This window comes from Mus musculus, chromosome 3 (genome assembly GCF_000001635.26).
Source record: "Mus musculus strain C57BL/6J chromosome 3, GRCm38.p6 C57BL/6J".
Taxonomy (NCBI): Eukaryota; Metazoa; Chordata; class Mammalia; order Rodentia; family Muridae; genus Mus; species Mus musculus.
In genome coordinates, this window is record NC_000069.6 from 146,047,432 (window position 1) to 146,074,052 (window position 26,621).

A 26,621-nucleotide genomic window follows, 5' to 3' on the forward strand; every position below is an offset into this window, starting at 1 on the left:
ACGCCCCAGTTGTGATCCACACATGCTCTCTGCCTCTGTCTCCCTCCCTCCCTCCAGGTTCTTCATATTCTCATTATTTCTCACCGAAGGGGCATAGTAATTTAGATTTTCTCCCCAAAAGATCTGCCCCCGCTTCGCTGGATTTAATTGTGTGTGTGTGTGTGTGTTTTCCAGTATTTTTGTTTGTTTATCTTGGCAGACTGGCGCCTATCTAGCAGGACTGGTCTTAATCCTGACGAAGTCCTACTGCAACCCTGGGTCCTCAGTCTACGAGTGAACCTGCCAACATGTTCCTGGTGCAGAAGAAAAGTGGACAGGCTGGGCAACCCCTGGACTTCGTCTAGTCACCAGACTCCATCTTCAGAACCTCAAGGGGCGGAGTTCAAGTCAGATGACCCGCCCACAGTAGGCATTTCCAAGAAAAACTGTGGTTGGGCTTCAGAGAACAGGGACCCTGCTGTGTTCACGTCCCCCCTGGAAAGGAGGACGCGTGGTTGTGTTTTCAGAGCTTTCCAGTGCTTCTGCTGACAAGCTGCAGCCAGGCCGTCTGTTCTCGTTTCTCTATAAAGTGCCCCATAGGCAAAGACCTGGAACAGCCGCAGGTTCCTGTTGTCTTTCTCAGCGGCAAGGACACACCCACCTGCTCCGCTCTGTGGCTACTTACCATGACCTCCTCCTTCCAGATAGCCACATTCCATCCCCCAACAGTGAGGACGATGTCATTGAAGAAAGGCGACCTCTGGATGGTGTGGACAGCCCCATCGTGGACGGTGTAGAGGCTCACAGGTTTCTTGGCTGTGGATGTGGACAAGGCCCAGTTTGGGTGCATAATCTGCCATAGAAACTTGCCCCCAGGGACACTTTTCCAGACCCTCTGCCATGCCATGCCCTGTTCTCCTTCATTCACCTGTTTATAAGTCCAGCATGGGAGTTACAAATATCTGTGGATTGTTTATATGTGCGAAGGTCTTCATGTGTGTGGCTAGACAACGGGGACCTAGAAGCCCGACACGGCCTTGCCCTCAAGTGGCTGGCAATCTAGTGGGAAGGAAAGATACCCAGTAAATACATCTCTCAGGGAGGAATTGAAACCCACCTATGTGCAGACCAAAGAAAAGCCACTACAAGGAAGAGGGACAGGGGACACTCCTAACTTAGACTGAATCGTCAGGGGAGTAATCATTTAGGTCTGAGTGTAGCTGAGCCTGGGAAGTTTCTGGTACCGAGGAGCAGTGCACATAGAAGGATGCCCTGAAGTCTGGGAAGAGGACCAGTCAGGGCCTCTGTCCTTGTGGTAGCTGGAACTACAGGCGTGAGATGTGAACCAGGGCCTGGAAGGATCAGACCATGGAGGTCCCTGTCGGGAAAGGAGTTCAGACCAAGCCCACAGCGCAATGTCTTCTTAGGAGTCTAGTTCAGACCCACTGATGATTCCAAAGGTACTCTGACTTGTTATGGGGAGAATGGGTGGGAGGCAGGTGGAAGCAAGGTGGGAACCCCAGTGAGGATTCCTGTGGTCCTATAAGTGGGAGAGACAGTGGTGACTTGAATGAAGTCCAGTAGTGGAATAGATAATGAGGACATATTTGTGAACCAAGGTATGGGAACAGCGTGGCCAGGCAGAGTGAGTGGCATGAAGTGCTAAGAACAGCCTGGTTTCTGACGAAGAGCAGCTGGCTTGATGCAACTTCCTTAGCAGCTGAGAAGGTAAAGTTCAGACCATGAGACCAGAGCTCTCCTGGGCCTCTGCCCCAGCCCCAGGGTCTTCCTGCCTCTCTGCTCTCTGCACAGAGCACACCAGGACTGGAGCTGGGGGGTTTCCTTCCGTCTGCCACGGCTGGCTGATGACCTGAATGAATGCTCATTCTCTACTCCAGACTCCAGGGACGGCCACCGAAGTGTATGCTGGTGGGGCCGAAGGTGCAGTGTCTCTAGGCTACAACCACAAACTTATTCTGTACCTCGCCTCTTTAATGCTATGTGAGGGCTGAATCGCCGCCTGCCCAAATGCTGGTGGGATATTAAGGAGAACGAGATCTCTTTACATTTGTAAGGAAATTATAAAGTAGGGCTTTGAAAGGCTTTGGGTCCATCCACATTCACACAACATCACTTGCCACAGAAGAGAGGTGGGAGCATCCATGGATGAATGGTAAACACAATGTGGTATAGATATGACACGGGATACAATTGAACACGGGTGGGAGAGGTGGGTCCATGGTTAAGTGCATCGGCTGCTCTTCCAGGTTCGATTCCCAGCTTTGGAGTAGATCAGAAAATTATGGCTTTATTTTGGGGCAGAAATATCTGTTACAAAAGAGTCAATCTTCAGTCTTCAAAACCTCTAAGGCTTCTGTCATATTCTCCTCTCAAGAGTGGGGACTCTAAAACCACTTAGAAGAAGTGTTGTAATTGGGAAACCCATGTAACCCATTCCTACCAAGAAAATCCAGAAATCTAACCCCAAGCCTATTCCCCAAGAAGGCATGAGTGTCTGGAATGGTGTCTTTGTCATAGGCTTAGGTGTAGCTTCTAGGCAGAGGTGTTGGTTCAGAAAGTGATAAGAAACCAGCGTTCTCTCCTGGACCTCAGGGTCTGGGGAACAAGGGCATTTCCTGCTCCTGGCCGAGGACAAAAATGGAATTGTTCACTTTCAAGGTCCTTGCTTCTAAACTGACTGACTGGGTCCTATCCCAGCACTCCTTAATGGTTTAACAGATCACGTGCTTCCTCTAACCCCAAGGCTAAGCGTGTCAGCATCTGAGACACAACGCAAAGGTTCTTTCACTTGGCCAGGACACACCTACCTGGTGTTTCCAACAATGGATTTCAAAAGTGTTTGGATTTATGACTTCTTTACTTTGATACTATAAAAATTTCAAGGACTTTTAAAAAACCACACTTGGATATGGAATTTTGGTCTGTGTTTTCAGAACACGATCATTTAGCTCTGGAATGGCCTTTGAGTTGAGAGCAGCTTTTTTTTTTTTTTTTTTTTTAATATTAACAGATTAACAGTTGGTTTCAGGATGACTACAAAGAGCTAAGAGGTGGGGTTCCAGAGGCTTCAGAGGTTCTGAAAAGCAGAGAGACTGAGGGGGATGCAGTCTAGGGGGCTGAGCTGACTAACCAAGTCGGAGAAGATGCTCTGGCTTGCTGCCTATAGATCAGACTGTTGGGTCAGAGTTGAACTGTACACTTCAGTCAGGTTGCAGAGGCAAAAGGGCAGGTTAAGGAAGGGGCTGAAGGATGGAAGCCCGCCCAGGTGGATGAACAGGACCCACAAGACACTGATTCTGGTCAACCATATCAGCAGAGGAGACTGAGCTGAGCTAAAGCCCCAGGGATAGCTGGGATTCTCTGCCTGTGGGCCCTTGGTCAGGCTGTGGCAGCCGGGGTCTAAGGAATGCTAAGTGCCCACCTTTTTTTTATGGGAGCCAGGTTAGGGAATTATAGACTTTCTTAGGTCTGGACGGCTTGATAAATTCTTGGGGCTACTTTCCCTGATCTTGTTTTAATTGGTCTTTATTCCCCCACTGTCCCAAGTCACCCTGGTATATTGATAGAGCGGTCCCATCTCTAGTCTCCATAACAATCATTTCTCTGTCTGTGCCACGTGGGACCAGATGTGATACCAAACAGATGATGCCATTAGAGTGTCCACCAAGCTGTGAAAGTCACCCTTCATCTTCAAGATGCAATCTCAGGCCGCTTGTAAGATGGAGTCTCTTAGGTCAGGGCACAGTCTGAAAGCTCATTGTTTCAGACAATATAGAGTAAGGCTCAGACAGATACAAACAAACAAAATTAAACAAAACAAAACAAAAGGTAGTTCTTTTAGATTGGAAGCAAGAGATCACAGTTCATATATTTCTCAGGCTTTTCTTGAGTGGTCTAGAAAGTTCCTGGCAAGGCAGAAAGCACTCCCAGACCCCAGTGGCTTTGTTTTGCTGATGTTTTTGTTTCTCTCTCTGGGGTAGCCCCTGGAGAAGTTCCCCTCCACTCTGAGCAGTAAGCAGGGCTGTCCTGGGGGCTGGAAACCCTCTCAGAAGAGTGTGATCGGCTGTGGCATCATCCCCAATGGGAAGGTCTGGTGTTTTGTTTTGTTTTGTTTTGTTTTGTTCTGTTCTGTTCTGTTTTAATAACATCGCGTGGTGATCTTTTCCTTTGGAAGACCTGCGTGACTGTCAACAATGAATGGGGCTGTCCCTAAGTTATTAGATGGAGTGCCAGAGCCTCCAGGCTGCGTTGTTAAAAGAAAATTATAATAAACCAGAAGGCACAGATTGGCGGCAGACTGCCTGGGCTCAAAGGCTGCCACCGATGCCCAAGGCAGTGATCCCACAGGGCTGCTACGACAACATGAGTTTATCCGTGAGAAGCACTTGGCACAGTGCCCAGTGTGGCTGTGTGCTGGTTGTACAGTTTAAGGGTCTACTACATGGAACAGTTATGTCAACCTTCGCCATTCAGATCTGTGCTTCTTGGCTTGCCTCTTAGGTCATGTGGAAATATTTGATGTGGCTTCCCCTGGCCCTGACCCCGCCCCCACATTCATCCCATTTGGGGTCATCTGCCTTTCAGAAGTTTTTGTTTTGTTTTGTTTTGTTTTGTTTTGTTTTGTTTTGTTTTGTTTTGTTTCTTAAGAGGATGGAATCCTCTCCTTTGCCTGTTTAGGGAGAGTTAAGCAGGCCAGAGGGTGGGTGGGTGGATGGGTGGGTGGGGATCAAGCTGCAGTAGCTGCCTCAGCCTCTGCCTCTCCTCTCTCTGCCTCTCTGCCCCTCTGCCTCTCTGCCCCTCTGCCCCTCTGCCCCTCTGCCCCTCTGCCCCTCTGCCCCTCTGCCCCTCTGCCCCTCTGCCCCTCTGCCCCTCTGCCCCTCTGCCTCTCTGCCTTTCCTCTACTTCTCCTTTGCCTTTCTTCTGCCTCTCCTCTGCCTCTGCTTTCTGCTCTTTGCACTCTGCTCTTTGCCTCAGTCTCTGGCCTCTGCCTCCTCTCCCTCCTCTGCCTCAACCTCTCTACCTCTCCTCTGCCTCTGTTCTCTGCCTCTTCTGCCTCTTCTGCCTCTTCTGCCTCTCTGCCTCTCTGCCTCTCTGCCTCTCTGCCTCTCTGCCTCTCTGCCTCTCTGCCTCTCTGCCTCTCTCTCTGCCTCTCTGCCTCTCTGCCTCTCTGCCTCTCTGCCCCTCTGCCTCTGCCCCTCTGCCTCTGCCTCTGCCTCTGCCTCTGCCTCTGCCTCTGCCTCTGCCTCTGCCCCTCTGCCTCTGCCTCTGCCTCTGCCTCTGCCTCTGCCTCTGCCTCTGCCTCTGCCTTGGCTTCACTCAGGAAACATCCCTGGTGTTTATGAAAGATGTTGGGTGGGAGCTCACAAGGAAACCATCTGCAGCCCACAGACTGTGAATAAGGCACACGGGTTACAACCCAGTGTGGCTGTGTACCAATTCTCCCACCCTGCAAACAATATTCAGTGGGAATGGCAGGCCGGCTCTGTGTTGCCTGTTACACAGTGCTTGGTTGATGGCTTCAAGGGTCTTTAGGGCCCTGGAGTAAAATTTCTTCTTTTTGTTGGGAATGGGCTGAATGCCAAGGAATGAAAAGCAACTCCTTTCCACCCATATCTTATTTGCCATAATGTCCTGGTCTATGCACCTTCACGTCTCCCATGTTTTCCTGCTATGTGCTTGTGACCACAGCTGCCTGACAGTCCCCACTCGTTCTCACTAGGCCACTGTGACTGTTCATCTTGCTTCTATTAGGAGTCCTCTGACAAACAGCCAGCCCCACTGACCCAGCCCTCACTCCCCTGCCAGGCTCCTTTTCTGAAACTCTCATTGAGACAATCATAGCCTTTCGCCACCTGCACTCAGATGGCTGGCTGTGTCCTTCTGCAGTTGACCTCTAGACTAGTATGCTTTGGCCCTGAGTTCTCCCTCTTCCTGCCTGCTAACTGCTCTTCTGGGTTCCAATGTGCTCAGCCTTGATGCTCTTTTGACAAGGAAGGCTTTTCCCCATCCAATCCATCCGAAGAGTTTCCAATTCATCCTTTAGGACTCAGCTAGCTCAACTCTGGTTGAAAAAAAAATGGCCCAAGAGAGACAGCCCCTCTCTCGAGTTCTATATCATTTTCTGATTGCTTACAACCATAATGCTGCCATTTGCTTGCCTTTCCCTACAGGTCAGAAGAGGGCGCTTCACCCTCATCTATTGTCATCAGTGTCTGGCCCATAGCATAAAAATGAAATGGAATTTATTTAAAATAAATGACATTTTTTTTAAATGGTCCTGCTCAAGAAAATGCTTTCAAAAGCTGGCTGTAAGAGGAGATGGGACCTCAAGAGAATGTCTGCGATCAGAAGGAATCCATGCTTGCCAAGGCATCCAGTCTGCTACTGTGTATCAAAGGAGTGGAGACTATGGCCCTGCTACACAGTGTCTAACATGCAGCATACACACCAGCAATGAATACCTATCCATTATCTAAGAAATAGAGCAATGCCCTCAAGGCTCAGGAACTCCCCAGAGGGATGTGAGGGTTGGAGGAAGGGGTGCAGGGAGGTGGAAGGCTGTCTGCACAACAGACATTGTGATTACACACTCCATCTCACAGCACTTGTGATTACTGGCATGACATCTGGGCAAGGCCAGACCTGTTAATACTATGTACTTGGGACAAGGGAGAGTCCCCTGACCCATGAGGCCCCAGTGGCCCCGAGGAACTATAGGCAGATGGTGATTTTTAGTCAGGTAGAGGTTCACCAGGCCCCACCACTGACTATCTATAGACAGCTAATGGTCGCTGTAGGAGTTTAGACATCTCTTCAGTGATGTAGACACTGGCAAAGGAGCCCAGGCGCCTGTAAATGACCCTTTATCCGGAGCCATGCAAGCAAGCCCAGTGGCCATTAAATAAAGAAATTAGTAAGGACTAGGTAAGAGGGAAGAGGGCATTAGTGGGAGCTGGAGGGAGATAGCAGGGAGCAACGAGGCCTGAAGGTGATAAATACATTTTACATTTTTGTGTGTGTTAAAATGTCACAGGGAATATCATTAGCATATAATTAGCATATGCTAATAAACCTTAAAACAAAAGGAGGTCCTCTTAATAACAGGTTACCCTGTCAGACTTACCCATAAGTCGTCCGGTGTCAGAGTCCCTCTCCATTTTCCAGTCTGTGTATATCACCTCACCTTCCTAGAGAGAGAACAGGATCTGGATGAATGCTGTTCAGAGGCAAGAGACCTGGTGTTCCTGTCCTGGGACTGAGGGTTTAAAGACAAAAGCAACAGGTGAGTTTAGAGACAGGAGAATCCAGTATACAGGAGGGAAGAAAGGCTCAAAGTTGCTACTGTGTTTTATTTCAAGAGGACTTTGATTTTGAGTGAGTTTGCTTTGTGTTCACACAGCGACACACGAAGTAACATTGGAAGTGTGGAGACCGCATGCATGCATGCATGCACGGGCAACTGCTGGCTTTGGGAGAGAGCAGGTTTGGGTCGGCTTGCCCTCAGCATTTAGCCAAGTCAGGGCTCAATAAAGACCTGGAACAAGACGGTGAGGGGAGATGCAGTCTAACATTTACCTTTTAAAGTCGGGAAGAGAAAGTACAATCTCACCTCAGACTTAGGTATTGCGCAGTCTAGCACAAACCTTTGGCCATCTTAAGGAGGCGGGAGGCAGAAGGATCTGACGTGAAGCAAAAGAAGAGAGAAAGCCACTCAAATGGGGAAGAGACTGAAGTAGCGGTGACACAGGCAGAGAAGCAGTGGACCGGGGCGTCTCTTCGGGCGAAAACATGGAGGCTCCATGTCAGGTCACCTTGGTCATGTGTCCCTTCCTCCTGCCTCCTCCTGCCCCCTCCCTCCTCCCTCCACCTTCCTTCGGAGTGCTGAGATTATAGACCTGTACTACCAAACCTGGTTTATGTGGTGTTGGAGGTAGGACCCGGGCCTGTGCGCACTAGGCAAGCCCTGGGCTGACGGGGTTACCTCCTCAGCCCCTGCTAAGGAACTTTCAAACGTGAGTCTACGAGATATCTAAGTTAAAAATCTTAAATACAAAGGAACATATTCAAACATGAAAATGTGTACAAACAGGAGACAGTAGAGGTCATACAACACGACAGGGGAGTGTAACTTAAAAACCCGACAGTTCCCTTTTACCTCTGTTCCCACGAAGAACTTCGTGCAGAAGTCCTCTATCGGCTTGAGGATATTGGCTATCCCTGCTTCCAGGTTTTGGTAGGGGTTAATTTCTGACGTCTTCACCATCTTGATCTGACTTAACATCTTGTCTCTCAGAATAATATGAATGGACGACGTACCTGTTTAGAGACAGAAACAGATCTTTAAAAACACACATTGTATTTTCTGTGGCTTTCCACGCATATCTGTTCCACTCATTCCTTTCCCAATGTGGCAATGACCCTCATCTTTCTCAGACCACCACCAACTATATCATAATGTATTTTACACATTAAAGCCAAGGTCGAAATACCAGGACTTTTCTTCCAAATATTTGATATCATTTTATTTTAGAGCAAAGTTTTTCTGATGGACAATTTATAAATATTGTTAAGCTTTGGAGAATGGAGAAAAAAGCAAATTAAATGACAAATATATTTAACGCCACGGTTTTCAAAGATAGGTTTCTCTCCCTAGGGGAATTTCTGTGGCTACACATAAAACAGGCTTTGTAATAAATGGATCGTATCCTGGGACTGGAGAGGTGGCTCTGTGCCTAAAAACACTTGCTACTCTTTCATAGCTCTTGGGCTTAGGTCCCAGCACCGCGTGGCACTTAACCACCATTTGTAACTCCGGGACCAGGTAAGTCAATGACTTCTTTCAGCTTCTGTGGACACCCAGCATACATGAGGTGCACATATATACACGCAATCAGGACACTCATATGCATAAAAAGGAATACATATTTAAAAACGGAATCATATTCTATATTAACCTGATGTGCCGCTCATTTATTCTCTTTGAGTCGGGTAAGGAGAAATTGAAGAGGGGAAGACAGGAGACACACAAATACTTAGGAAGGCACAGGCGTCAAAAAATAGTGGGGTGTTTAAAAAATCTGGGTGTGTATGTGCACGCACATGTGCACAGCAAGAGTGAAATCAGAGAATGACTTTAAGCATCTCTCTCCTTTAAGCATGTTAGTTCCAAGGATCAAGCTCAGGTCTTTGGGCTTGTGCTAGAAGCACTGTACCTGCCGAACCGTCTTGGTGGCTCAGTAAAACAGTTTCATGCTATGGAGTTGAAGAGATCAGAGGAAAATATTTCTATCTACTGTGTTTACTCTGACTTGAGTGGGATAGCCTTGGATATTTAATGACTTCAAAGCTATTATTATGCACCACAGAGCTTCAGTGTTGGTGTTAGTAATTTCTGCAATTAATTTTTATTGAACACTTACTACAAGCCAGGCATTAAATCGTGTATATTTCTCTATTAATGTATCTGCACAATGCTACCTCTGTTATCTTCTCACCTTTTCCCCCCAGACAGGATAGAGATAAGGTAAGGCATAAAGAGGCACAATCACTTATTTGGTCAAATAATAAACTAGATTTTAAAACACAGACCATCAACACCAGAATCCACTCTTAATCATTATGCTTAAAAAGTATATGGCAGTCTCTGAAGGCTGCTCTAAAAGAATTCGAAAGCTATTAGGCTAAAGCCTTCCTCACTAAAGCACATGCAGTTTTCTCATGGAGAGGTCGAGCTGGTGTCTACCTACAGCCCTCAGCCCTACTGACTGATTTTATGGTACTGGAAGATGCTCTGGATGCTACAAGAGGAGAAAGGTAAACACCAACCCAGCTACAAACCAGTCCACCAGTGATGCCCTGCCTGCACGCTGTGCTGGTGCGGTAGCAGCACAAATGTTGTGGTAGTAACCTGTCACTATCTGACTAGATTTAAGGTGGACCTCATGAGATGGAACCCGTGTCTGACGCTGCTTGATTGCCCAAGAACCCGAGACTAGATGGGCCAGGGACCTAGGGAGAAAACAAACACTACTGCTCTGCTAAAGGGACAAGATCACTCTTGATGACATTCCGCTCTCTCCATAGATCAGTGTCTTGCTCAGTCATCATCAGAGAAGCTTCCTCCTGCAGCAGGTGGGAACAAACGCAAAGACCCACCCTGGACAATGTGCAGAGTGTAAGGCTGTGGAACACTCAGTTCTGAGTGAGATTTCTCATTAAGTCCCAAGGAAGCGAGGTCTTCTACATACAGCAGGGCTGATACACGCGAGGAGTCATGGAGACTGTGGTAGCACACACAGGGACTGAAGAGGGCTAAGCCGGATGGGATCCCAGTGCGGACAAGGGAAGCAGACACAAGCTCCCATCCCCAACCCAGAAGCTATTTCCAATTGACAACTGCTCACAAGTGAAAAAAAAAAAGTTTTCTCCAACAGAGTGTTATTGGATATTTTGGAGACTTTTTTTTATGCGTTGTCTAGGTGGGTTTTTGTTTTTGTTTTGTGTTGTTTTGCTTTGCCTTTTGTTTATTTTGTTTTAACATTACAGGTCTTCTTATATGAGTTCATATTTTGTGTTTTTGTGGGATTTCTCTGTGTGTCTATGCCTGTATACCCCCCCCCACACACACACCAATACACACACCTTTAGCACCTTCTTTTTCTTGGTTGGTTTGTTTCCTAGTCTGGTTTGTTCTAGTTGGCTTTTGTTTTTAATGAGATAGGAAAGCAAGGGTGTGGATTTGGGTGGGTGTGGAGGTGGGGGGGGTATCTTGGAGGAGCTGGGGCACGGAAACCCATGATTATATTATATGAAGAATATTTTAATTAAAAAGTAATACACTTAGAACTTTAAAAAAATTACTAGATTATGTCCAGGGACCATGACCTATTTTGGATACTAAAATAATGGGGGTGGGGGGAAGTCCTTGGTCACTAGGTGGCGACAGAGTACCAGAAAAATGGGGCAGGTTCACCAGGCGCTGGTGATCCATGGTCCAAGGAATCCAGTCAATCAAATGTCCCAATCAATAGACAAAATGTCTTAGGGAAGTTATGTGTGCATTCTAATGAACAGATCCGAGACTGGCCAGAATGGGTGCTCGGCTGGCAGTGTGTCCAAACCTCAGGTGTCTAATAAAATTACTAAGGCTGGTTACTCACACAGGAGGCAGGAAGCCACAGATCTTTCTGAACCCATGGAGTTGCCTGCAGCATGAATTTCTGTATGGCCTGCTTGTGTTTTTGCTGGGAACATGTCTGCTCCTCCTATTTTGATTTATCCCAGATGCTTTTCTTTAAGAGTAATACGTAGGGGCTGGAGAGATGTCTCAGCAGTTAAGAACACCAAGTGCTCTTCCAGAGGTCCTGAGTTAAATTCCCAGCAATCACATGGTGGCTCACAACCATCTGTAACACCCTCTTCTTGTGTGTCTGAAGCGACAGTGTACTCATATAAATAAATAAATAAATCTTTTTTAAAAAGAGTAATATATAAAATCACGTTGTGCAAAAAGAAAATGTTTGGATGCTATGTTTTCATGTTTGACAACATAACGGTGTTCTATAAGCTGCTTATTTTAACGAGAGGCTTTTCCTTAAGTGCATGTAAATGTATTTTCTATCTGTCCCACCAGAATATTAGGTCTGTGAAAAGACTTATCTTCAAAAAATATTTTTGATTTTAAATTATGTGTGTTTGAGCATGTGCACATCCAAAAGAGAGCGAGAGTCCCTGGAGCTGGAGTCGGGGAGTTGTGAGCCACCTGACACGGGCGCTGTGAGCGGAACCAGGATCCTACAGAGGAGCGGTCAGTGCTCATGAGGCCTAAGCCACCTCTCCAGTCCCAAGACCTGTTTTTCCAATACTGTGTTCTTAGAGCCTAGGACCTTTGGGGGGAGTGTAAGAAATACGTGTTGACTGAATGTAGACTGCACATGGCAGCTTGCATGTGTGAGGCCCTAAGTTCACGAAAGAAAAAAAATTAAAGAAAGAGAAGGAAGGGTTTATGTGTCTAAAGACAGAACTGCAAAATCCTCGAAGCAGCCACTGAAGGGCAGTGAAGAGAACTAGACACGTGTGCGTCAACAGTCAGACGACCACACATCTTTCTTTCCCTAAGCAGTTGCTAGGACAAGGAGACTGAAATCCAGGAAGGAGCCTCCGCCATCTGTGGTTTCACTTTCTGCAGCTGATGTCAGCAAACAGCAAATGGAAAGTTCTAGAAATGAAGCACTTCTGAGTTTTGGGCTGTATGGCAGCCTCCTTAGAGCAGTGAGACCTGTGCTGTCTGCTTGGTTGCTGCTAGGGTATGGGTTGTCCAGGGAACGGCGCGTCCATGCTGCACACGCCACCTGCCCATTGTCAGCCGCTTAGATGCCTTGGTACTCAGACAGGCTTCCGTAGGACGCCGTGCTTGAGCTCGAGTGACAGCACTCCCCTCCTTCAACCCTCTCCCACCTTTAACTTATTAAAGGTCCCAGAGTCCTAAATCATGATGTTGGTGGTCTGGACGTGCTCAAGAGAGGCCGAGGAAACACTCTCGAGTGAAAAACCGGAAGCACAACCCAGGACTTCCAGTATACAGTCGTAATCCCGCATTTTATTAACAGGACTGTTAACTTCTTACTTTGTCTTGTTTATGAAATACATGTGTGCTTTTGGGGTTTGAACTGGGTATAGTAGGCGCTGGAACGCGTCCCTCACAGATGGGAGTATCCCTGCTTTGTTAGCTGATTGAGCCTTGTACACAGCTTCTTGAAGTCGAGGTCATGACCCCGCATCACATCTGAGCCCGTGATGGAGAAGACTCTGTGGTTCCTTTAAACTGTTTGTTTGGACACCAAGGGGAAACAAACGTGCTATGTTTTAAAAATGCCCCTAAATCTAGATTCCCCTTCTTTTCTCCAGCACAGGCCTAAATATTTCTTCTCCAGCTGGGCATTACCTACATTTAAAAAAAATGTGTGTGCATGTGTGTGTGTGTGCGTGTGTGTGCGTGCTGCCTTGTCTCACCTCAGTGGAAGAGGATGTGCCTAGCCTTGCAGAGATTTGAAGTGCCACAGTGGGGGGATACCTGGTGGTGGTGGGGGGTAAGAACCGGCCCAGAGGAGAAGGCAAGGGAGGAATGGGGGAAGGATTGTGGGAGGGAGTGACTGGGAGTGGGGCAGTGAGTGGGATATAAAGTGAATGAATAAAAAGAATGTTTTTAAAATTTAATTTAAAAAAACCACTTTTTTTCTTAGATGTCCTTTTGTTTAACCAAACCTTGGAAATTTTACAACAGAAATCTTTGGAGGCAAGGCAAGAATCTGACAATACTTCAATTATTACTTAGTTTTATGAATTTTTGAGTGTGCTTTGCTCTCCAGTTGAACACTCAGCAATCCTTTCCTTTGAGGGGTTTGAGAGCTTGGGTGTACCCTTCAATCACATTCCAAAGGAACACGGATTTTCTTTTTCTTTTTTCCATTCAGTTTGATTTATCATGGCATTGTGAAACTATCAATTAGAAGTTTTAACTTATGGAAATTTGTTTCTTTGTGTTTCATACTGCATTATGTTATGCCTGAGATAAACTTCATTCAGAAAAATTATTCTTTGAACAGTACACATTCCTTAGGTGGGCTTCACTAATTTAAAATTTTATTGTATTTATGTTCTTTGAACATGTCTTACATGTATACAATGTAGTTTGACCCTATATGCATACATGTATAGAATGTATTTCGATCCTGTCCACCTGTCTTTTTTAGGGTTACCTGTTGCTGGGATAAAACGCCACAGCCAAAGGCAACTTGGGAAGAAAGGATTTACCCCATTCACCCTTGGATATAATAGTTCATCCCCTAAAGCAGTTAGGGAAATAACTGAAACAGGGTAGCATCCTAGAGGCAGGAGATGATACAGAGGCCATGGAGGGATGCGGCTCACTGGCTTACTTAGCCTGTTTTCTTATAGAACCCAGGACCGCCAGTTCAGGAGTGGCACTACCCATAAAGGACTGGACCCTCCTCAACCAATCACTGATTTAAAAAAAAAATGTCCTCCAGGCTTGCCTACAGCTTTCTCTTAGGAGGCATCGTGTCAATTGGTGTTCCCTCTTCTCTGATAACTCTAAACTGTGTCACACTGACATAAAATTAGCCAGCACGCTTCCCATCCCTCAACTTCGAGCACCTCTCAACCTTATGCTATGTCCTTTTTTTTTTCTTTTCTTTATTACACTCTGATTCCAGGTAGCGCTACCCACATGTACGTATAGGATACTATAGGACCATTCACTAGGGCATGGTCAACATAAGAGTGGACACACACCTGAAGAAAACTATCTCTTCCTTAGCAGCCAATGACATGAGGCTTCAAAACATACAGAAGTTGCCTTGGAGGCATGTACCCACGGTACTGCCTAATTCAGAGACCGAGGGAGAAGTTCTACTCAAGTCTAGGAGTTCAAGACCAATAAAAGTAGGAAACAGAGCAGAGACACAGAGACACCCTTTCAGCGCTTACAGAACTGCATCAGGATCTGATGTGCCTGCCATCTGTGTCCGGATGGTTTCCGCACAAGCTGTCTCTCTCGTAAAGAGATACAAACTTTCATGGAGGTTTCATTGCGTGCTCTTACGAATTCTGATGTGCCTGCCATCTGTGTCCTGATGGTTTCCGCACAAGCTGCCTCTCTCGTAAAGAGATACAAACTTTCATGGAGGTTTCATTGCGTGCTCTTACGAATCAGGGAGTTCTAGCAGGAAACTCACCTTAGACATAAATGGATAGCAGTGCTCCAAGACACCCTTGTAATAGACAAAGGTGCTTTAGTTACCTTGTATTTTGCAAAGAAAAGGGTCTTCGCCCAGGCTCAGCTTGGTTGGACAGTGGTCTAAACTTGTATCACCCTTAGACAGTTTTAACTTTTGGAAGAAAATAAAAGAAAGACATATTCTTAGAAAATCCTTGGATTTTTTTTTTTTTTTTGGCCTGTCCCTCTGCTTCTAGTTCACTAGAAACTCACCTTGTATCACTACCCCCCCCCCCTGCCTTTAACCGAGTTGTTTTTCCCCATGAAAAACACCCAATTCTTATTTCTATAACCAAGCTACCAAGGGAAGCCTGCCTGGGGACATGTTTCCCAACCCCAAAGTGCTATTTTCTTTCTTTATGTGTTTTATATTGTATTCCAAAACTCATCTTCATGAGTTGCAGCATAAGATAATGAACAAGGGGGCTGCTAGCCTTCTTCCCTAAGTTTTTCTTAAAGGTAAAGATAAAGGCTCAGGAAGGGACCTTGCTTTTAACTGGATGGCTGCAGGTCCCATCAGGGACATACTTTACCTTAATGACAATTGTGGCCTTGTGCCTGCGTCATGTATTCCTGGTTAGAATGATAAACGGCCCTTAGGTTTCTTCCCCTATGCCCGCTCCTCAGTCTTCTCCTTCTGGATATTTGTTTACCCACTTGCCATGCAATTATTCTTTGGTACATTTACGTATTCATTTGTTTTGCTTCAACTATTCACAACTCAATTAGACTTCCTGGGCCCACCCGAGGAGCTGCCAATCTTCAAGGAGTCAGTACGAAGCTGAGGAAATCACCACACGGCCATTTGTAAGTTGTGGCTCACTTACGCAAGAAGTATCAATCCCAGCCAAGGTCACTGTGGTTTGGGTGTCACCAGAAGTCAAGGAGTTTGATGGATGGATGATGAATGAATGAATGAATGAATGAATGAATGAATGGATCTTGTGGTCCCGTGTCAACTCAAGCCATTCTTCAATTGGAGGGCGGGTACCTGGGTGTGATTTATGTCACGAGTATGGGGTATAGGGAGGAGCCGAGCCCATGTTACTTACTCTAGACAGGGGTTTCCAGGAGAGATCTAGGTGCAAGAAAGTCGAGGGCACATCAAAGGGAATGTCAATGTTTTCTTCTTTCTTCTTCTCTACCGGTGATTGCTGGGAGTTTGCGTTGTTGGTGGCTGTGGTTGCTGCTGAGGCTGCAGCTGCAGCTGTGACTGCAGGTTTTTGGGGCCGGATATCCCAAAAACAAATCGTGCTAAAAGAAAAATCATGTTATTATTTTTTAAAATTAAGACCGAGTAAGAGATGCAGTGTCCGGATACCATGCGAGACAATGGCGACGTCTTAATGTTTCTAGAGCTGAGTGTTTTAGGAAGCAAGGCCTTTCTGCGCGCTGCTTTCTCAGAGGTTTGATTTTTTAGCTAACTGCATTTGTGTGTGGCTGTGTGACTTTGTGTATGTGAGTGTAATATCCAGAGAGACCCGAAGAAAGCCTCAGATTTCTGAGAGCCGGAATTCCCAGAGGGGGAGCTGTCTCATGTGGGTGCTGGGAACTGAACCTGGGACCTCTGTAAGAGAAGCCAGAACACTGGCCCGCCCCGCCCCGCCCCGCCCCAGCATGGTGCTTCCTATTGTGCAGAATCACACCAGGCTCACTAGGGATGTTTCATGACTTACGTTGTCTTGATGGTAATGCACGGGGATTCAGTTTGTAACTGATGACTTTAAAAAGGAATGTAAGTGTTTTATTAAGATGTGACTCATATATATAATAAGTTCATCTATTTAAAATGTCTAGTTTTAGTGGTGGCTGTTAAAGTAGTCAGTAGTCCTGGACCTCACAGCGCCTGCTCCTGTCTACTCCCCTAGCACAAGGTGTTATTTCTACATGGGTCAAAGAATTTTTGTTTTTGTTTTTTTGTTTGTTTGTTTTTCGTTTGGTTATTTTTGAGCCAGGGTCTCATTACACAGCTCTACCTGCCCTGGAACTCAGTATGTAGACCAGGCTAGCCTCAAACTCACACAGATCATCCCGCCTTTGCTTCCAAGTGCAAAGGGTTTAAAGTATTAACGGTGTGCACCACTGCATCCAACTTCAAAGATTTTTTTTTTTAAAAAAAGAATAAGAACTTTCCATGCAGCTCAGGCTGAACTTAAGCCATGACTCTCAGGCTTCAGTCTTTTGAGTGCTTAGACTATGAGCTACAAAGCTGTTTTTAGGGGCAACGTTTTCAAGTTGTGAAGTCCAGATAAGCATACTTGTTAGTATTGCACGTCCTACATTGTCCTGAGTTAACTCTATAATCAGGCAGCTATGATCGCATCTAAATGGGCAGCCTTCACCATAGCTGCTGTATTATAGCAACGCTCTGTATGGATGCGCATCAGAAAAGTAGACACTCTGCTTCTGCTTCTCAGAGGCCTTCCTGCTACGTGTGACGACCTCAGATCTGTGAGATAAACTGAATGGAAACGGCATAAGCCATAGAGTTCCGAGTATGGCACGTGAAGAAGCAGAGGAACTCTGGCTAATTCGGTGCGCTGATGCCACACCTAGTTAACTCTTGGTTTTCCAAAAGTATTTTATTTACTATCATCATCATCATCACTGTGTGTGCGATGTGTCTGAGCACGGTCGCTGGCATGCTGTGGTGCATGTGCGGCAGTCAGAGGACAGCTTCCACCCTGGGTTCTGGGAGTTAAACTTGGGTCGTCAGGCTTTGTGGCCAAGGGCTTTTATCAGCTGAGACTTCTAGCTCCCAATTTCTTATCATTTCCAAATTTTTCTCCATTAAAAAGTTCGTTTGTTTTCCTTTGACACCGGATCTCACTATGTAACCCTGGTTGGCCTGGACCTTGCTATGTAGATCGTGCGGCCTCATCCTCATAGAACTTGGCCTGCTACAGCCTTCTGAGTGCTCGGACTCAGGTCAAACCCTGGCTTTGTTGTAAATGCCAATGATAATCTATGCAGTTCTCCTCCCATTACTTTAATTGCTCAATAATTATTGGAGAGTGAAGGAAGATGTTGGTTTTAGGAACATGGAAGCCAGAAGAACACAGCCTGGGATGGATCTTAGGCAGTGTTGGAAGTGAGACGTACCAGTCTGCTGAGCATGTGACGAGCTGACAATTTATTCCACTTCGGTTCTCAAAGACGGATCCCATCCTGTTAATCTGTTTAAGAAAAGAACACTCTGTCAGCTAACAGCAGTAGTTCTCCTCCAAGGCTCTCTCTGACCTCCCTAGTCATGGACATCTCACCAGGAATACATATACACAACTCTCAAAGCACAGAGACTATTATCAGAGAAAGGTAACTTCTAAGTAGCTAGAACTAATTTTTCTTATGGCTATTTTCTTTTAATTTTTTTTCTTTTAAGAAGTTTTGTTAAACTATCTTTAACGCTATCCTAGAAGTTTGGAATCCAGGTTTTAAGATCTAACACAACTCTACTTGGAATTCTTATCCATTCTTTGTTCACAGAAACATTTTTATAGAGTTTTAATTAGGATGCATATAAATGTTGATTCTCAGATTTTTCAGTTTACACGACCTGAATTTTATCTGCATACTCACAGATTACTTTTAATTGTTTTGTAAAATGCAGGTGACATAATCACCTCATTATTCACTAGTTTTGGAAATGCAGGCTCTTTCAGTTTTTCACGGTCAGTTGGTTGTGTGCTAGATGCTGACTTCCGTTGGATCTGACAGTTTAAGAATCTCTCCCTCTCGGGAGGACACCCCTAGGATCTTAGAGATTCAGCACTCCAGGGCTTTGCATGTGAAAGATTTAGAACTCTGTCCTGATTATCTCTGTCAAAGAAAGCCTTGGTTGAGGAATTGCCTACATCCAACTGGCCCATGGACACATCTGTGGGAAATTACCTTATTATAACTTGGTGACTGAGGGCCCAGCCATTGTGGGAGAAACCAACCCTAGGTAGGCGATTCTGAGCTGTGTGAGAAGAGTAGGCTAAGCAGGAGCCTAAGAAGGGTCTAATAATGGAGCCAGCAAGTAGTGTTCCTCCATGGTTTCTGCTTCAAGCTCCTGCCTTGACTTCCCTCGGGGATGGACTTGGAAATATAACCCAAGTAAACCCTTGCTCTAAGATGCTTCTGGCCAAAGCATTTTATCACAGCAATAGAAATGAAGCTAGAGCGAACTCCTAAAGCCACAATACTATTTCAGAAGCTTAAAAAACACATCTTATAAACTAAACAGGGACCGAGGGTAGCTCAGTTAGTACAGCGCTTGCCAAGTGTGCCCTCAGCCCTGGATGTGATCTCCAGCAGCACCACACACACACTGGGTAAGGTACCCACGTCTGTAAGCCCAACACTTGGGAGACGGAGACAGGAGAATCGGAGATTCAAGGTCATCGTTGACTACTTAGTAAGTTCAAAGCCAGTGTGTGATACACGAGACACTGTCACAAAACAAACAAAACAAATCTAACAGAATCCAGGCTGGTGAGATGGCTTGGTGGCTAAGAGCACTGTCTGCTCTTCTAGAGAAGACGAGAAGACAGGTTTGAGGCCCAGCACTCACACAATCATCAAAACTTACCTCGAATGAGTCGGGCAGCCAGTGTATATCCGTGATTACTTTCCTATGGCCATTTTCAATGGAAGACACTGCACAGTGTCTGATGTACATCGATTCTTTATTGCTGTCTGGTTCAAGGAGAAACATGGGCTGGATAAAGGTGAGAAGAAAGTTATGTTTCAGAGAGCTGACAGGCCAACTTTTCTGGCCATTCCAGTTAAAATGTAACAAGTCAGAGTTGTATCAGTTAAGGTAAAACACAAATTCGTGTTTCCCTATACCACATACTTAGTAACAGGTTTACCAATTTTCCCTTTCAAAGTAGTTTAATGTTGGGCTGGAGAGATGGCCCAGTGGTTAAGAGCACTGACTGCTCTTCCAAAGTCCTGAGTTCAATTCCCAGCAACCACATGGTGGCTCACAACCATCTGTAATGGGATCTAATGCCCTCTTCTGGTATATCTGAAGACAGCTATAGTGTACTCATATACATAAAATAAACAAATATTTTTTAAAAAGTAGTTTAATATCTACATTTTGCAGATGGCTGTTGATAAACAGGAAAGGGCAGGTGAAATGTAAACCTAGAGTCTGTGACTGGGCAATGAAAAAGGTAGGCAGGGCTAAGTTTTTCAGAGAGATAGGACAGGAGACAGAGGACAGAAGGATGAGAGAAGATGGAGGAAGAAGATGAACACAATTCATGGGACTTTAAATAACCACAGGTAGCTATGAATACCATAGAAGAGCAATAGGATAATATAGGACAATCTGTCCAATCTAGGTGGGCAGCCTGTATCAATATCAATTGGTTCTGAGTTCATTGCGCAGGACTTTTGTGGGATGAGTCTGATAAAAAATTTGACTGATAATTTACTAGCCTCTGAAGTTTTGATTTTACTGAGTTACGGGGATTTGTGACAGCTTAGCCCTAGGGGATGGATGACTGAGAAAACAGCAGTGCAGTGACAAGTGAGCCACGGGAGCAGAAGAGTAGCCGGTGTTAGCATAGACCTCTCTCTCTCTCTCTCTCTCTCTCTCTCTCTCTCTCTCTGTCTCTCTCTCATTAGATGCAACATTTCACAAGGATTATGAACCCAAACTGTTCATGAAGGAGTGTTTCCATGGGTACAGAGATGCATACATCCTGCCATTCTCTGGGGAGAGACCTATGGATAGCAAGGCTGTAGGACTGGGGCTGGAGGGGATATGTGATATTGGAGGGGAAAAACTCACCTAGATGCTGGCTGCTCTTCCCAGTGCTCTTACTGGGATCTATAGCCTCACAGAACCATAACACATTTTTTTAACTTAAATTTTTTTGTTATTTATTTTGTACACGTGCACATGTATGTATGTGTGTGTTTGAGTGTGGAGGTCAAAGGCTAACTCGTGAGGGTAGATCTCTCCTTCCACTGTTTGGGTATCAGGAATCGAACTCAGGTCATTGGGAATGGTGGCAGGTACACTTACACAGTGAACCATCCTGTCAGCCCATTGGTAACGTATTTTCAACAGAAGGGACTGTTACTCTTTCATCTTATACATGGGAACTTCCTTTTAGAGAGGCCAGGTAGCACAGCCAAGGCCTCTGAGGCAGTGTCTTGATACCCTGACTTTCCATCCTTCCATCCTAGGGTCCTTCAACAAATCGCTTTATACATAGTATTTGCTTCCTTCATTTCCCTTAATAATAAACACAGCCAACAAATAAAACCCTGAAAACTCCTGTACTGGCCAACGAAGCTTGTTGTGTTTTTAGTGAGTGATTCCATAAAACGCTACTCAGCATGTGCCCACAAACTGATGCGAAGGGTGGCAAAATGAAAATGATTTCCTGTGCTGCCTACACGGAGTCTTTAAAAACATGGCAGATCTGTTATACATGTTTTTGAGAAACCCTCGGATGGGGAAAGCATCCCCGTGAGTGAGAATCTCTTAGAGAGCAAACCTTGAGAGAGGTCTTTTTACTTCTGTGGCCGCCCGTCTTGATGTTCTCTATGCGGTCCGCGTGTGCCGTGATATCCCACAAGACGATCTAAGATGGAGAGAGGTGTCAGCATAGCACTTTCAGGATTCAGAGAATTGGGTCTGAAAGACTGCTTTTTAAGGGAGACCGGGGTGTACCAATCTGAGAAAGATTAACTGCGTAACCAGCCCTAGCTTGTAGCCAACAGCAGTTGCCTTAGGGCGTAATCTGACCTAGTTTGTAGCGGAAGTAACTCAGCATCCGTTAGATGGGATGTTGGGGAGGACGTTTTCATCTCTCCATCCTATCCCCGACTCTTTGTTTTATGCTTGTGTTAATAAATGCTACTACGGAGCAATTAACTGCAAGACAAACATCGTGCACTTCCCAGGCTTTGGGGGAGATTTTGTTCCGCTCTGAATCTAGGTACAGCTTGCTTCAGACCTGGGGAGGAACGGACTTTACCCAGATTCTCAAGAATGAAGTACAGACATCCAATCATGGGGGAAGAAAGGCAGACAAATTATCTTAGTTCCTGACCCAGAATTTGTATGTTACCAGAGGGTCTTTCTTTTAAAAACAAGAACAAAGTAGAATATACAACAGGAAGCCAGGGCAGTCGTCAGCAGCTAAACAGCATGCCCGAACAAAAAGAAAACATTAACGAAGGCCGATATGGGAGAGCCATGGGTGACTTTATTTTATTATGCCCTTTCCCAAAATACTCTACACCAGTCACACCATTCTTGTTACACATGCAAAGGCACTTTGGGTGTTCTTGGCTTAGCAAATGGCTCTGGGTCATTATTAGGATCTCAGCAGCTGTTGAACAAAAACCATGGGGACATTTGCTTTCCTAATTTTCCTGCTGCTCTGGGGAAATGAAACCTGGAAGCTGCTTCCATAAAAAGCTTAGCTAAGGAAGCTCTTTTAGTCACACGCAGAAAGGCCAGAACCCTTTATTTTGTTTTATTAACTGGGACAAGGTCTCAGGCAGTCCAAGCTGATCTTGGATTGTCTGTGGGGCCAAGGATGACCTTACCACTCTGGATCCTCGTGCCTCTGCCTCCCAAGCGCTAGGAGTGAGATGTGCACCACCACACTGTTTAGGAAGTGCTAGGGATCAAACTTTGCACGCGCTGGGACCCTCTGTGGCTTCATTCTGTACCTTAAGTGATTTTTCCAATAGCCAAGCGCACTGGATCGAAATGACCTGAAGCTTAGCTCATTAGAACGGCTTTAGAGGTTTGTATTTTTGCTTCCCCAATACAACAATATTGGAGGGCAGAATCTCAATGTGGCAGAAGTTAGATATCTTAGAAGAAAAACCAAGCAGACGTGGTACCAAGCACATCCAACTTTGATGATGTGTATTTCCCACTAAACTTCTATTTGGATTCTATATTATTTCATAACTCATAAATAGCTTCAGGGAAATTCCAGCAATGGTCTCTTATGAGAGGTAATGATGTTTGCAGCTTGCAACATTGGTTAATGTTTATTGTCAGATTGACGTAAACTAGAGTCATTTTGGTAAGAGGGGAACCTAGGAGTTGATTAGGTCAGAGTGGCCCGTGCGTATGTCTACGGGCATTTTTTTGATTGCTAATTGATGTAAAATGGCACAGACCACTGTGGGAGGCCCCACCTTAGGCAGGCGGGTCTGGGTTGTGTAAATGAAAGAAATAGAGTCGGCTGAGTCTGGTTATTCTGGCTGAATTATCCTGTGAGCACCTCCAGTTCCAAACCCATGTCTGATGCATGCACCTTTCTACCCAAGTTCTGGCATAGTGATTAACATATGGCCAACATGCCTTCTCTGTGCCACACTGAACACTTAAGTTCTAAAGCTACCGGCATCAAGGTGCCTTACAGCATTAGTAAACATATAAAGACAATTCCTAAGTACCTGTCCGTTAATGCAGCCTCCGGCGATGATATTGGGGTCACTTGGACAGAACTCGAAGCAGAAGATGTCATCCGGGCTCTCCAGCATCAACTAATGTCAACCCCACAAATAAAAGAAGGTATGAAATAATATTGAGATGGGCAGAAGGCTAATTCTGTAGCTGTCTATAGGCAACGCTCATCTGAGGCAGCCCTCAGTCAGACCTCTGGGGTTGAAGGCCCTTTTGTTGAATTTTATCACTGACATTGGTTCCGTCTATGAGACTCGGTGTCTCTCTCTGGGATCTAGTCCTTCCATCACCCACCCAAGGATTATACAATTATTGGGGACATGCTCTCCTACGTCAAACAAAAGACTATGAAGTTGGTGTTTCTGAGGAATGCAGAGGATAAGCTCTGAGGGAGGAGGAGGTATTTGTCTTTCTTCTTTATATCTTTACTCAGGCATCCAGTGGGCAGGCAAACAGAAAACTCACTGAATGGGAGAACCCGGAAGTAATGGTGGTAAATATTTCAAGGTTCTTCCAGACAGGTTTTCTCTGTGTAACGTTTCCTGTCCTGGAACTCACGCTGTAGATCAGGTTGGCCTTGAACTGAGAGATCCACCTGCCTCTTCCTCTTGAGTGCTGGGATTAAGGGCGTGCACCACCACAGCCTAGCTAATATTTCAAGTTTTAAAACAATATGACATACAGCAGATGAAAACTGTGCGTGAAGGAATCACCACTTTAATATTACACCAAGCAAGGCACACAGCGACTGTTCTCCACCCACAGCACCAAAAGACAAAGTTTTCCCACTGGGCTTTTTATCCTTTTTTTGAGAAGGGTCCCTCTATGTACTTTAGGCTGTGTATGAACTAACTGTGTAGTCCAGGCTGGATGAGAACTCAGAGATCCACCTACCCCTTGCTCCCAAGTGCTGGGATTAAAGGTGTGCAACACCCCTCCTGGCCCAACTGGATTTTTCAACTGAGCTTGCGTGAGTTATTTTAGTTTACAGCACTTTTTGGATTTTAGACATCTTTACTTTTGAAAGTAAAAATACTAAAGCTATAATGATTTTGATTAGAAAACATAGATCACTTTTATTATCTCTTAAAAATTATCTTCTTTCTTGTATGTGCATAAGTGTGTGTGTGCATAAACATATGTGTGTGGAATGTGTATATGTGTGTGAGTGGTGTATGTAACTTCGTAACTATGTGTGTGTGTATTTATAAGTGTGTATGAGTGTGTGTTTGTATGTGTGTATGTTTATGTGTGTGTCCATGTGTTTGTATGTTCATAAGTATGTGTATGTGTGTGAGTGGTGTGTGTGCATGTGTATGTGTGTATTTGTAAGTGTACATTGTGTGTGTGTGTGCAGGTCAGAGGGTGATGACAAGTGTCTTCATTGATCATTCTCCAGCCTGCCTTTTGAGACAGGGTCTCTCACTTGAACCCAGAGCCAGCCAATCCGGCTAGTTTAGCTATCTTTAGTTACCCAACTTGCCCCATGGTCCCCTGCCTCTGCCTCCAGAGCATCTGGGCTCAGTTCTTCACCCTCACACACCTGCTTTGCCCACAGGGACAGCTCCGTAGCTCATGCTTGTCTTTTTAAAGCTTATCTTTTAAAAATAGAGGTAAACAAAGTTTTCTTTAGCATCCTAACAGCCTAGGCCTTTGGCCACACTTCCACGGCAGAGTGGAGAGAAGCCCTCCTGCACAGAAGCACCAGGACATTGCCCTCTCTGGGGAGAAAGAGAGGGGGAGGGGGAGGAGGAAAGGGAGGGAGAGGGAGAGGGAGAGGGAGAGAAAGGCATAGTTTGTGGTTTAAAAAAAAGTAAAGGGCCACAGAACTACCATGTGGATCTCTGCATCTAGAGTAAAACATAGCCCACCCACTAGGACGAAACGGCCCTGAACCAGACACAGTGAGGAAAGGAGGTGGATCTCCTTAGGGGAAGTCTTAGCTCTGCAATAATTAAGGACCTCGGAGGAATGACAAGTGTAATTAGTCAATGACAAGTGTAATATAACACTAATAACATCTCAAAGTAAGAACTGTTACTGAGCAGAAAATGGAAACAAGAAATGAACCCAGCCCTGTCTCGTTTTACGTGGCTTGACGTGGGGTTTGGTTTGAATGTGTGTGTGAGTGTGTAGGTGTGCATGCTTGTGTGAGGGTGTCTTAGTTAAACTATTTGAGATTTGGAGAATGAAATACACAGTTACAACTTAGCTCAGATTCCCTTGATGATGGGCTGCCCCGAGCCTAGGGCTGAAGAAAAGATCCTTCTGGGATCACTGTTTCCTTACTCTCCTGCACAGTCATTTTTACTCTCTACTACCCCCTACTGGCAAACCTTAGATTTGAGCAAATTCTTAGGAAAATAAAAATCTATGAGCGTTTGAATACCACAATATCTAAATACAGTCCATGTGTGCACACGCGCGCATGCACATGTGCACATATGTTCAGTTGCATGCATATATACGTGTAGGCTAGAGGTCCGGTTTCTTCTTCACTTACTTTTTTTTTTTTACTGTTTTTTTTTAATTAGGTATTTTCCTCGTTTACATTTTCAATGCTATCCCAAAGGTCCCCCATACCCACCCCCCCAATCCCCTACCCACCCACTCCCCCTTTTTGGCCCTGGCTTTTTGTTCCCCTGTACTGGGGCATCTAAAGTTGGCAAGTCCAATGGGCCTCTCTTTGCAGTGATGGCCGACTAGGCCATCTTTTGATACATATGCAGCTAAAGACAAGAGCTCCCAGGTACTGGTTAGTTCATATTGTTGTTCCACCTATAGGGTTGCAGTTCCCTTTAGCTCCTTGGGTAATATCTCTAGCTCCTGCATTGGGGGCCGTGTGACCCATCCAATAGCTGACTGTGATCATCCACTTCTGTATTTGCTAGGCCCCGGCATAGTCTCACAAGAGAGAGCTATATCTGGGTCCTTTCAGCAAAATTTTGCTAGTGTGTGCAATGGTGTCAGCGTTTGGAAGCTGATTATGAGATGGATCCCTGCATATGGCAATCACTAGATGGTCCATCTTTTTGTCACAGCTCCAAATTTTGTCTCTGTAACTCCTTCCATGGGTGTTTTGTTCCCATTTCTAGGAAGGGGTAGAGTGTCCACACTTTGGTCTTCCTTCTTCTTGAATTTCATGCGTTTAGCAAGTTGTATCTTATATCTTGGGTATCCTAAGTTTCTGGGCTAATAGCCACTTATCAGTGAGTACATATTGTGTGAGTTCCTTTGTGATTGGGTTACCTCACTCAGGATGATGCCCTCCAGGTCCATCCATTTGCCTAGGAATTTCATAAATTCATTTTTTTTAATAGCTGAGTAGTATTCCATTGTGTAAATGTACTACATTTTCTGTATCCATTCCTCTGTTGCGGGGCA

The 26,621-nt window shown here is 45.4% G+C and overlaps 1 protein-coding gene across 3 annotated transcripts in view; it reads right to left on the minus strand.

Moving 5' to 3' along the window:
* The window catches only part of Wdr63 (WD repeat domain 63), a 67,575-nt gene that overhangs the window by 6,906 nt on the left and 34,048 nt on the right, over positions 1 to 26,621 (minus strand). For 2 of the 3 annotated variants that reach the window (NM_172864.3, XM_017319579.2), the window contains 9 exons: positions 23,228 to 23,317; positions 21,301 to 21,387; positions 19,371 to 19,499; positions 17,900 to 17,973; positions 15,850 to 16,051; positions 14,822 to 14,909; positions 8,156 to 8,316; positions 7,124 to 7,187; positions 665 to 795 (listed from right to left, as the gene is read on the minus strand). In NM_172864.3, coding sequence (NP_766452.2) covers positions 665 to 795; positions 7,124 to 7,187; positions 8,156 to 8,316; positions 14,822 to 14,909; positions 15,850 to 16,051; positions 17,900 to 17,973; positions 19,371 to 19,499; positions 21,301 to 21,387; positions 23,228 to 23,317 — 1,026 coding nt within the window. Of the gene's footprint in view, positions 1 to 664; positions 796 to 907; positions 1,039 to 7,123; positions 7,188 to 8,155; positions 8,317 to 14,821; positions 14,910 to 15,849; positions 16,052 to 17,899; positions 17,974 to 19,370; positions 19,500 to 21,300; positions 21,388 to 23,227; positions 23,318 to 26,621 lie in introns of all 3 variants that reach the window. The other variant, XR_867216.3, reaches the window with a different exon arrangement.